Source organism: Agelaius tricolor, unplaced genomic scaffold (genome assembly GCF_023055355.1).
Source record: "Agelaius tricolor isolate 1412-34295 unplaced genomic scaffold, bAgeTri1.0.p SCAF_12, whole genome shotgun sequence".
In the NCBI taxonomy this organism is placed as follows: domain Eukaryota; kingdom Metazoa; phylum Chordata; class Aves; order Passeriformes; family Icteridae; genus Agelaius; species Agelaius tricolor.
In genome coordinates, this window is record NW_027269272.1 from 5,678,970 (window position 1) to 5,691,918 (window position 12,949).

A 12,949-nucleotide genomic window follows, 5' to 3' on the forward strand; every position below is an offset into this window, starting at 1 on the left:
CAAAAGGCAACTTTTCATGTCCCACACTGTGCTGAAGCACAACCCTCCTCGTGGTGCCACCAGGCAGAGGATGCAGCCTGCAGTTCACCAGGAGAACCAGGAGTTACCCTGCAAGTAACTTTGTTTCATATAGAAAAAGCCTGAATTGCACATTTTGCTGAAAAAACATGTTCAGTCCTCTTAAGCAATGCTCAAAACAACCTGGGGTGGATTGGATCTCTGGGTTAAGGAAGGCAGCAGGATAATACCTGAAGTCTCAGGGAGGCAAGTAATCTACCTTCTCTTCCTGCCAACCCCAACCCAACCACCACCAACCTGCACAATCCACACACAGGGCAAGGTGAGGGACCAAGCTTTCACGTTAGGTGTAATAGAAAAACATTCTTTACTCTGCAAGTGTCTTTACAAATATATATTTATATATTTAAGCCCATTTCAGGCCATAAAAGCCCATAAAAAACAACCAGTACCTTTTTGAACAAGAGAAACTGCAGGGCAGAAGCCTGAGGTGACAGACTCCCACACAGGGGCTGCTCTGGCTCTTCTCTGAAGGCCTTTAGTTAGCACATAAAACCATCTCAAAAATCCTTGGATGTGAAAGGGGGGCACCATTCTTACCCCACTTTCACCACTCTCTGTATGAGGTAAACTGGGATCACTTTTACATCATCACTTTAGAAAGAAGATGTTGTATCCTGAAGACCAGCTTTTCCAAAGAACATTTGTGAATGGGTTAAAAAGGTAAGATGTGTGGATCCAACCATAATGTGCTGTTGTCTCAAAATAGAAGAAGTTGATACTAAAAAGCTATTCCAGATACATACAAGTACAAACACTAGAGCTGGTCAGAAAGATTCAGTTTCAACATTTTTTTTAAAAGCAGGGAAAATTTTCTGCAGTGTGTTTTTTTTTCATTTCCCCTCTCCTCACTTTTCTACCAGTTCCATAAACCCTTCTGAAAAAATCACGTGTCTGCTGTCAGAGTGCAAAGTCCATCCAAATCTCATGTTTCAGTTCACTATCTCTACACTTTACAAATCCTGATGGCAAACCAAAAGGTCTCAATTTAACTTAGCAAAAGTGATATCTAGAAAATATTCAACACCAAGAGGTCTTACAAAAAAACTTGAGACTACTAAGGCATTCTAAGGCACAGTGTTTTGGAAGAAGTGCTTTCTCCCTGTAGTGTTGCTTTATACACATCATGTGTGTGAGTCCAAGGGATGCAAGGAGCTGCAGGTGGATGCCATGGCTTCTCCCAAGCAGGGAATTCCATCTTCTGCTGCTGTTTCAGACGTAGGCTCCCAACGCTGCGTGAAATTCAGTGAGACATTGCACCAGCTGCTGAAACTTGGGTCTCTCCTCAGGATCTAGGGCCCAACAGCAGGCCATCACAGCAAACCTGCAACACAGAGGCACATGGAGCACAGGGGAACCGTGTCAGCCAGGCAGCCACAGCCCCAGCCTGAAAGGCAGAACAGCATCTGGCACTGGGCAACTGGCTGAGCAGCCAGAGAGAGACAAGGAGCTCTGGATCTTATGGTTCATAATGCTGAACAGCTCCTTCCAAGGATGGACACCTGGAATGATGAGCAAAGGGGCTGTCACCAGAGGTCCTGGCTTGATTTAGGATTTAACCCATGGCAATCCGGGAAGGAGCAGTACAGAGTTCACTGGAAACAGCTCAAGTGCTATAAAAGCATGGAATGGCTTGGGTTGGAAGGGACCTTGAAGATTACCCAGTCCCACCCCCCTGCCACAGGCAGGAGCACCTTTCACTGTCCCAGGTTGCTCCAGGCCCTGTCCAACCTGGCCTTGGACACTTGCAGGGATCCAGGGTCAGCCACAGCTGCTCTGGGCACCCTGTGCCAGGGCCTTCCCACCCTCACAGGGAGCAATTCCTACCCAATATCCCATCTAACCCTGCTCTCTGGCAGTGGGAAGCCATTTCCCTTTGTTCTGTCACTCTACCCTTTGTCCCAGGTCCCTCTCCAGCTCTTCTGGAGCCTGTTTAGGCATTGGAAGGGGCTCTAAAGTCTCCCTGGAGCCTTCTCTGCTCCAGGCTGAACATTCCCAGAGCAGAGGGGGCTCCAGCCATCAGAATATCTCCATGGCCTCCTCTGGACTGGCTCCATCAGCTCCACTTCCTTCTGATGCTGGGGACCCCAGAGCCAGAGTTCCAGGAGCAATGTTCACCCCAGGCTTTGTCTGCCAGGCAGAACAGACAGGCAAGGAAAGGCAGCCCTGGCTCTGTCTTTGGGCAGCCTGGCTTAGCACCCCAGGCAGAGAGCAGCAGTTTGTCCTTCCCCAGCAGAGGCACTCACAGTTCATCGGGGCAGTTGATGGGCTGAGCTATTCGATAGCCATCCTTTAAATAAGCTGCCATCTCAAAGGGGTCGATGTCCACGTAGGGGGTCTGGCCCAGGGTCATCAGCTCCCACAGTGTCACCCCAAAGGCCCACTGCAAAGGAACAGTGCAAAAAAAACATTAACACAACATGCTGAACCCCCAGAGCTCCCCCAGCCAGGCCACAAAGTCAGCTGTGAGGAGGATTGCTGACCAAGACAATTACACACAGTAAGAAAGCTTTACATAAATGCTCTCTATATAACCAAATTCAACATGTCTTGAACTGGGCTAATGAAAAACCAGCAGAACTGGTGATAAATTGCTCAGAGAAGCTATGGCTGCCCCATGGTCAGGCTACATGGAGTTTGGAGCAACCTGGGCTAGTGGAAGGTGTTCTTGCCCTTGGCAGGGAGTAGGATCCAGATGGTCTTAAGGTTCCTCCCACCCCAAACCAACCTGTGATTCTACAAAGTCAAACTAAACTTAAAATATTACTGCACTAAGATATCAGTGCTTAGAAATCATGCATTTTTAACATGAAATTACAGAACACCTAAATCGAAATTACTGAACATTAAATGATTATCTCCTATAAAACAGTTATTTGTTTTTTTACACTTCTTTAAAATGCCTCGAAAATCCTCCAAAAAGTCTGCAAAAGTCAAAGGATCAGAAATGAAATTATAATTTTTTATTCCAAATTATCTGTATATTTGGAGAGTAAGTTCAGGAATAGGACTCAGGAAAAAAAAAAAAAGAGATTTCATCTCATAAACCTGACAGCACAATCAGCATTCAACACATTCATCTGGCAACCCTTGCCAGAAAGAGCTTGAAGTGATGATAAATCCATCTATGAATCCACATACAAGCAGAGTACAAGGAAAATGATTTATTATCTGGTACCCAGAGACCCAGGAGACCAAACAGAGATGGGGCTGATACTGCACGCTCGTGACTCACTACTCAAGCTCCACATCATCATTCATTAAAAAGGGGCAGAATCATGCAAGGCTCACACAATTCTTGTTTTAATCAAGAGAAATCCCACTCACTGCCATGACCCAAGCCTTAGGGAAGGGATATTTTCAGGTGGGAAGGGCAGAGAAGGGAAGGAGCACAGATGTGGCCCTGCTCCGAACAGCCACTGAAGGAAATAAAGCCCCTTTTTAGCTGCAGTGGAGAAGAATGCTGAGGGACAAGGGGTGATCATGAAGATGAAACAGAGAGTGATTCAAGCAAAACCACTCTGGGAATACAGCTGTTCTAATTCCATAGGTAGCTGCATAGAAATGGCATGAAGAGATGCAGAGTTTCATGTGCCACAGCAGGAAAAACAGGGAATTAAGATTCAGCAGGAATCGTGGTTTGTTTTCCTACACTCTGGCTGACTGATAGAGCTGTTGGCAGGGGAGCAACACATTATTGGGAAAGTTTCAAGCCAGCAAACACATTTGAAAGAAAGTCATCCAAAAAGCAAGCCTGGAACACATCCCCTGGCATCCCTGCAGACACAGACACTGTTTGTACCAGACTTCATCACCCATTCCCTGTTACACGCAATGGATCACTGGGTTTGTTCCTACCAAACCCACAAAAACATCTGACATCAGCTTTTTGTGAAAGGAGTCCAGGTAGATGCAAAGCTGATATTTAGGGCACATGGTGTTTTCTACACCCAGAAAAACTGTTCACTTTTGAACTCTACAAAACTCAGATGGCCACGTGTCTGCAGTTAGAACTGGGTGTTAAAAGGTGGGTGGCATTCATCCCTAAGCAATGAAAAAAGTACTTCTGGTTAAAATGGACTGGAAGAAATGCTGAATTGCACTGGAGTTTTCAAAAATGGTTACAATAATGAGATTTACTCATCCTAATAAAATTCCACACCTCACTGCTGCTGTTACATAAACTTTGATTTCCCAGTTCTCACAAACAGTAATTGCTTTCATGTCCCAGATTTCTTAAAAAAAGTAAAAATAAAAAAAACACCATTTGATTGACTTCATTTAGCTCTCTAAAAACATGCTTTTATAGGCAACTTCCATTTCCTCTTCTGTTTTCAGGTTGGATCTAACACAAACCCCCATGTGTTTTCCAATGAACACACATGTGGAGCACAACTGGCACCTTCCCTTCCTTCCTTCTTTTCCTTGTTTACATGGCTGCAGCACTAGAACAGAGACCTTGGAGGGAAAAAACCAACCAGAACTTCTCTAAAGTTGCTCAAACTGGCACCAGACCACTATCCTTGATGGGATGCATCATAGGGAACAGGCTGAGGTCACTGCAACACTGCTCTTATCTCTGAAAGGTCACCTCAGCTGGGAGAGGTTCCTGGCCAGTGGAATGAAGGAATTCTCTGGAAGAGCTGGGATTTGGGGGACTGTGGGCCACAGAGTCAAACACCAGCTCCTGGTAATGCTAGGGAGCTCATTATCCTGGAGCTCACTCCCATGTCTGTGAAGCACAGGGATATCTGGGAACAGCCAGTGTGGATTTATCAAGGGAAGCTGTGCCTGAGCAGATCTGTGCTGAGCAGACTGAGCACAGGGTGAGGAATGGATGTCCACCCTGACTTCCAGAGGGTGCTGGGGCACAGAACAGGATCCCCAGGGAATGGGCAGAGGCCCAATGCTGCCAGAGCTCCAGGAGCATTTGGGATTGTTGGGGTGTCCTGTGCAGGGCCAGGAGCTGGACTGGATGATCCCTGTGAGTCCCTCCCAACTTGGGATACTTTATGAAAAGCAGTCCCAGTGCAGCTCCCTGAATTTGAGTGTGTTCCCTGCCAGCACTTCCAAGGGAACAGGGAGCAAGGAGCATTTCTGCTGTGCACAAAGGGCCTGACTGATCCCTGAACCATCTGCCACGAGCAGTTGAGGCAGGAGTGGGAGAAGAGAGGCTGCTCTGAACAAGCCACTGTTACCTATCCAGTGCCATGGTCCCCTGCCTCCAGCTCTGGGGTCCCCAACACCAGAAGGATTTTGGAGCTGCTGGAGCAAGTCCAGAGGAGGCCACAGAAATGCTCCAAGGGCTGGAGCAGAGCTCTGGAGCCAGGCTGGGAGAACTGGGGGGTTCACCTGGAGAAGAGAGGCTCCAGGGAGACATCACAGCCCCTTCCAGTGCCTAAAGGGGCTCCAGGAGAGCTGGAGAGGGACTGGGGACAGGGATGGGGGAACAGGACAAGGGAGAATGGCTGCACACTGATAGAGGGCAGGGTTAGATGGGATATTGGCAATAAATTCTTCCCTATGAGGTTGGGGAGGCCCTGGCACAGGGTGCCCAGAAGCAGCTGTGGCTGCCCCTGGATTCCTGGAAGTATTCCAGGCCAGGCTGGACAGGGCTTGGAGCATCCTGGGACAGTGGAAGGTGTCCCTGTCCATGGCAGGGGATGGAATTAAATGGGCTTTAAAGGTCCCTTTCAATCCCAACCATTCTGGGATTCTCCATTCTGGGATTCTCCATTCTGGGATTCTCTCTGGAAGTGTTCCAGGCCAGGTTGGATGGGTCTTAGAGCAACCTGGGACAGTGGAAGGTGTCCCTGTCCATGGCAGGGGATGGAATTAAACAGGCTTTAAAGGTCCTTTCCAATCCCAACCATTCTGGGATTCTCCAACAGCTGAAAAAAGAGCAAAATGTCAACAAAACACATTTCCAAAACGTAAGAAGGAGGGAAAAAACCCTCACCACATCACTAGCACTGGAGAATTCATTGTTGACCAGGCTTTCCAGAGCCATCCAGCGCACGGGCCTGTTCTCGTTGTCCCCCAGGCAGTGGTAGTCCATGGGGAACAGGTCCCGTGACAGCGCGTTGTCCGTGATCTTCACCTGCAGGGCATCGTCGATGCTGGGCACAGAGAACAGCACACTCAGGATTGGGATTTCAGGATTTACCTCAGAACCTTGGGCCCCTCCCCTGATGATCCCTCCCAGGTGTGTCAATCACCTCTCCTTTCCCCACCCTGACCCCTGCCGAGCACTGTCTGTCAATCCTGGAATTCCAGAAGGGCACTGAGTGATTGGCAGATTCAAAGGATGCCCTCTACCCCTGGGGGGACATTGGGCCATCCAGGTGTCCTTTGTCCATTGAGACCTCCCCTCCTGTACGTGGTTGGTGGCTCCCTATCCCTTCCCTCCCCCTCTCCCTGGAGTTAAAAGGAACAGCAACCACGGGGTCAGGGAGCTCTGTTGGAGCTGTTGCTGCATTCAGAGGCCTGTGGGTCAGAATAAAGCTCTGGATGGAAACCCTCCATCAGAACCAACTCCTTTCCTTCACCATCACCTTAAAGCTTCTCTACCAGAGGTAAACCTGAGCTCCTGCAAGCCTGGACTCGCCTCCCTGTGCCCAGCTGCAGCATCCAGCCAGCCAAAGGTGTCTCTGGGGTGAAACACCACAGTGCCCCTGCTTGGTTCAGCAGTAAGCTCAGGCACATCCTGTCTGCAGTATTGGTAATATTCCAATAGGTCAGCAACCCCACAGCCAACAGCTCTGCCCAGCCCCAAGGGCCACACTCAGCATCTCACTGGGCACTGCTAATCCACAGCTCGAGCACTGGCTCTCTCCTGCATCAAGACACGCTTACTCTGATACTTAGCAAATATTATCACACCACCAGTTTAATTCTGTGCCAACTGATAAGCACTAGAAAAATCAGCAGGCTTGATTAAATAAAGCCAAACACTTGCAAGCGCAAAAAAATACTGTTAAAGCAAATAAGTAACTGCCTCAAGTTACTCTTGCTCTGTTGGAGATCCCCTATCAGGGCAATTAAACACTTTGTAGCTCTAGTACCTCTGTGGCAATAATGAGGCAAAGATCTAAGCAAATAAAGAGCCAGTAATATCTTGAACCAACCAGCATCCTTTGTGGTCCAAAAGCATGGCTCCAATCAAGCCATCTGCTGAAAAGTCTTTATTCCCTCCAGAACAGATATTGATGCTTGTCAGAAATAGGGTACTAAGGGAAACTTTCATCAAGAAAAGATGACTCAAAATAACAGAGAGAATTTGCCCCCTCTGGGGTGTGATTCAAACTCTTTGAACTTAAAACTGTGCGCAATAAAGTTCAGTGTTCTCATAAACAGCTGACTTCAGAATATGGCAAAGATGTTGGCTTCAACATTGTATGACAAATATCCAGAAGGAACACTGGGGTGGGGGTATTGTAACAAACTGGTTTTTGCTGTCTTCTCATCTTACCAATTATTTATTTTGATGAGAAAAATGAAATATAAATGATCTGTGTGCTTCTCTCTTTACTATCCCAGATACCTTTTTATTTTTTCTATGCACTTTCAAGCCACTTCATTATCCTCAAAATTTACACAACAGGAAATTTATTATCTAGTAATTTTCAAGAGTTCAGAGAAATTCCTAGAAGACCTGTTTGAAAATAAATGCAATGCAAAGGGCATTTCCCCAGCAATTAGACAGCTCTGAGTTGTGTAACTCTCATGTCCACTGTAACTGGACCTGGCTGTGCCATGGGCACATGAGACCACAAGCATTTCCTCCCTTAAACCTGCCAAGATCACTGGAATCTTGGCTCCCTTCCCAAAATTAGGAGATGGGTCTGATGCACTTCCCAGCCTTTCACCACCCAGAGTAAACCTGGGGAACAAAGAGGGGTGGGTGGAACAAAGTCCTTCAGGGGACCTTGGCTACTGGCACCTCTTTATCTTTCCAAACATAAAGTTCCAGGGGATGTCCCTGATGTTTGTGACTCCCTGATGTTTGTGATCTGTCTCCTGTGGTCCCACTTCCTCCTCAGTGTGCTCAGCAGTGAGGAACAGCAATAGGAATTAGGAACAGGATCTGTCATCACACTGAGCACCCTTATGGGGCACAAGAGCAGAGATGGTGGTCACTGAGTGACTGGGTTCCTAGAAGGCCACCAAACACCTCCACCTCTACATTTTGGAGTGTATTCCAACCTGAAGATGGTCTCAAACCCCTCTCTGGCACTCCTGCCATTCCAGAGCACATTTGTATCTATCCATCATTTGGCAATTAAGAAATCTACCAATGAACAAAGTCTTTAACTCAGTTTTTAAGGAGAAAGAATGAAGAAAACCAACTTCAAACAAAAATCTATCCATTGATAAACTGTCAAAGATAGTCCAAGTTTTTACTAAAATTGAAGGAACCTTTAATTCTTTTCAAGCCTTTGAAAAAGTGATACTCAAACCCAGCTGAAGCATTTACAGAGAGGATGTTCTGCATCCTTTAGAATCACAACTCCTGGTTCCCCTTGCTTTGGGGAAAAACAACATCACTGACTACACCAGAGACCCCAACCCTGCATTTTGAAGGGGAGCTCTGGCTGAGTGCAGGGAGCTGCAGCTGCAGAGGGGACAGTACTTACACACAGTTCCTTGCAGCCAGGTCCTTGTGGATGACCTCCCTCCTGGCCAGGTAGCTCATCCCACAGGCAATCTGGATGGCCATGTGTACCAGATCCTGCTGGGAAATTGCCTGCAAGAGCCCAGAGCAGCAGCCATCAGCCCCTTCAGCCCAGCACCTGCAGGGTTACTGGGTGTCCCAGTGCCTCCTCCCCTTCCAGTCCCCACAGACACAACCACCTATGGGCACTCATGATGGTGTCTGACTTGAAATTTTAACTTATTTGACATGCCAAGGGAAAATACTTCCATCTTGCAAGTGCCTCACTCTTTGTACCTACTTTTCCTTTGATTGGAAGTGGGCATAGGCAAAAATGGTCCATTTTATCCCTTCCCACACCTTTTTCACTTTGTTTCCCTGGAAACCAGCTAATCCCAGGCAGCAGCACAGTCAAAATCCTTGCTGCTCTCCAAAACCAGCATCAGAGGCTGCTGCTTCAGCTCCTTCTGCAGCTTCACAGTCCCATCATAATTAAAATCTTGCATGCATTTATAGCTTGGGATACCAAAAGTAGTATCAGTAAATCTGAAATTTCTCCATACACCATTTCCCTTAATTTAATCCACAATTTTCTCTATTTGTTGCTATAATTTTAGGATGCATTGATTGAGCTTCTACCCTAATGAGAAGTGACAGCATCCTGCCCTCTGAACACCCAGGATAAACTTTTCCTGGTGGGAAACAAGGCAAACACTTGCTGGGGAGCCACCTCTGCAGCTCTCCTGGATCACACTGACCAGGAGAGTGCCACAACCATTCCTCTGGTGGCACAAACTCAGAGCAAATGGAGTTTTAAAGGGCACAAAGTCCCATATGCCCAAGGGTACCTGAGGATTGTTGGCCTCCACCAATTTGCACTGTCTCAGGAAGAGTTTAAGGTTCCCCCAGTTCATGTAGGGCAGCAGCACCATTGGTTTCTCTCCCTCCTCTATACAGACATGAGTGATAGGCAGCAGATTCCTGGAAGACACAGAAATTCCTAATGTTAGGGAACTAGAATTTGATTAAAATAATTTTGATTCCTAAACACAGCAATAAAATTAATTCAAGATGAAAGAAAAGCATTTAATCTTGTATTAGGAATTGCAGAGTACAATGTGTCCAATTAACTGAAGCCCTAGACAGTACTTTTAATAAATGAAATATTTGACTACTTTCCCATTATGAAAGAATCCTCCAAACAGTTTCACTTGGTCCAAGAGGGCTGAGATAAATTGTTGTGAATACAGGTGAAGACACAGAAGTGCTATATCCTAAACTGGGAGGTGCAGCATTCTAAATCTATTACAGATATAAAAGATATACTTCTACTACAGCATTTAAACAAAAAAAAAAAGTCAGAACATCATGTTTGATCCACTGCAAAGTGACAGAACAGAAAATTTTAGCTGTGAATCAGCCACTTTAAGGGCATTTCCATGCCTTTTGTGGCTCAGGTAATCCCCATGCTGCAGTGTCTCTGCACATCTTCCTTAGAAGACATATAATACATAATATATATATATCAACATGTAAATTCATAAAAACTCAAACCAAACTGGAGACAGTTTCAATTTCCATTAAGCACTTTTTAAAATACCTGTATTTTCCATTGAAAATCATTAGCAAAGTCACCAACGACTTACCATTGTTTTTAATTTTGAATTTTCTTACTCTTTCCTGAAAATTTCTCACAGCCTGGTGTCACATCCAGACCCATTAGGGTCCCAGCTTTTTAGGCAGTGTAGGGAAGAAAAGCTTTCTGGAGTTTTTTAAAAAAGCTTGACTTATAAAAGGGAGGACAACAGCTCATTTGGAATGATGAGAGCAGAGCAAGTTAATTTTGTTTCTATTTAAGTATGTTTCACCAAAAACTTGCTACTCCTGTACTTTAGGCAAGGCCTTTATTACATAAGGCTGGGAATGTCCAGCCTGGAGAAGGATGCAGGGAGACCTTAGAGTCCTTTCCAGTGCCTAAAGAGGCTCCAGGAGAGCTGGAGAGGGACTTGGGATGAGGCATGGAGTGACAGGACAAGGGGGAATAGATGCACACTGACAGATAAGGATAGATGGGATATTGGGAAGAAATCCTTCCCTGTGAGGGTGCTGAGGCTCTGGCACAGGGTGCCCAGAGAAGCTGTTGCTGCCCCTGGATCCCTGGGAGTGTCCAAGGCCAGGTTGGACAGGGCTTGGAGCAACCTGGGACAGTGGGAGGTGTCCCTGCCCATGGCAGAAATGAGCTTTAAGGTCCCTTCCCACCCAAAACCAGCTGGCATTCCATGATTCTACAGAAGTGCTGCTGAATTCCCAACAAACAGCTCCCTCTCCCCAGGGAGCTTTAGCCCAGGTACTTCCACCTCACAGTGACATGGAGTTGTCACCCTACCTGTGGTGAAGCCCTCTGAGTTTACAGCTTTCTGTCAGCATCATTGTCACCTGCACCTCCGAGGCTTGATCTGAGGGAAAAAGGAACCACAGATAAACTTTGGAAACAAATCAACACATTAATTAAAATTCAGTCCAGATCTGCAAGTCACTTCAGGTCACTTGAGCACGAACAGAACTTGTTTGCCTCCTTTCTTAAAATGGCACTTAGAAAAAGCACTTTGAAAAAGAGACAGAAAAAAAGTTCAAGGCCAAGTTCTGAGGCTCATTTCTGCTTTAAGGAGTGGGGTCAAGCCCAGAAAGGAAATCAAACACATTCCAGGGGCTGACAGGCTCTGGTTCTGCACTTCCTGACAGCTGCACTGGGCAGTGGGGTCTCATCCTGCACAGGAGTGGTGCCCATGGAAGAATGGGATGTGCCAAATGTTCCCAAGCACAAATGTGCTCCAAGGGATGCTTTGCTGCTGAGTTACCACTCCAGGTACAGTTGTGTTTACTGTCACATGGCTGGAGGCTGTTTATGTCTATATTTACTTATTTCCTTGCTCTCTTGCTTGACACACTTGACTCTTGGTAACCTTAGAACTGTTTGCTGTTCTCTCCCCCACCTTTTCAAATGAATAAATAAATAAAACCACTGCTGCCAGCTAAAATTCAGGCACCTGTGATAACTCCAATAACCCAAAGCAATCAGAGCATCCAGTGGGCAGAAACACAGAAGCCTGAAACCCCTTTCCCACCACTATTTGTGTATTTGGGGTTTTTTTCCACCTTTGGTGGCAAGAACCTCCAGGGAAACATAAGGAGACATCAGCAGGAGCTCTCCCAGTCCCACCCCCCTCACACCTGGGAGCATTTTCCATGTCTCCCTCATGCTGGGACTAGTTCTGGCAGGGAGCTGGCACAGGAGAGCCCAGCACAGCCCAAGGAGCTCTCCTTGCTGCACTAGGGGGAATTTACATGTCCTGGATGAGTCAAGCCAAGGTTTTACTGCCCTGGGAGGAAGAATAGGCAAGAAATCCTCTGCTCTTTTCCCTCCTCCAAGGTCTGATCCTGCTCCTGTACAGCCCTGACACCCTTTCCTAACTGAGCCTGAGCCCTGCAAAAGAAAATGGGGCTGAGTGAAGAGTGATGGGAGCACTCTGCAGAAACTCAGAGGTGCCACTAAATTAGTGACAATTGTGGTATATTATGGGATGCATCAGCCAGTACTTTTGGGCCCATCACTACAGGGACTTTGAGAGGCTGGAACGTGTCCAGGGCAGGGAACAGAGCTGGGGAAGGGAATGGAGCACCAGGGACAGCTGAGGGAGCTGGGAAAGGGCTCAGCCTGGAGAAAAGGAGGCTCAGGGGGGCCCTTCTGGCTCTGCACAGCTCCTGACAGGAGGGGACAGCTGGGGGGTCGGGCTCTGCTCCCTGGGAACAGGGACAGGATGAGAGGAAACAGTTCTGAGTTGCACCAGGGGAGGTTCAGACTGGATATTGGGGAATATTTACTGACAGAAAGGATGGTCAGACATTGGAACAGGCTGCCTGGGGCACTGGTTGAGGATTTAGGTCTGGAGGGGTTTAAATCTGTGTGGGTGAGGCATTTGAGTGGTGGCCTTGATAGTGCTGGGGGAATGGTGGGATTTCATGGTCTTAGAAGGTTTTTCCAACACAAACAAATCTGTGATTCCCTTCTATTTGATAACAACTCTCTATGTGGGGATGCTACAAACAGGTTCTTGCAGTGCAGGAGACACTGAAGCCATGGCCAGCTGAGGTCTCTGGTCTGCACTCCAACAGAAGCATGAGAAAGGGAAGGTCCTACCCCTGTGGGCTGGACACTTG

The 12,949-nt window shown here is 47.0% G+C and overlaps 1 protein-coding gene across 2 annotated transcripts in view; it reads right to left on the minus strand.

The window, feature by feature from the left end:
- Positions 1-397: 397 nt before the first annotated feature.
- RYK (receptor like tyrosine kinase) overlaps positions 398-12,949 on the minus strand; it is a 53,896-nt gene continuing 41,344 nt past the window's right edge. For both annotated transcript variants that reach the window (XM_071437309.1, XM_071437308.1), the window contains exons 10-15: positions 11,118-11,187; positions 9,580-9,712; positions 8,715-8,824; positions 6,038-6,197; positions 2,325-2,461; positions 398-1,402 (exon numbers count right to left, since the gene is read on the minus strand). In XM_071437309.1, coding sequence (XP_071293410.1) covers positions 1,291-1,402; positions 2,325-2,461; positions 6,038-6,197; positions 8,715-8,824; positions 9,580-9,712; positions 11,118-11,187 — 722 coding nt within the window. In that variant the 3' untranslated portion in view covers positions 398-1,290. The remainder of the gene's footprint in view (positions 1,403-2,324; positions 2,462-6,037; positions 6,198-8,714; positions 8,825-9,579; positions 9,713-11,117; positions 11,188-12,949) is intronic.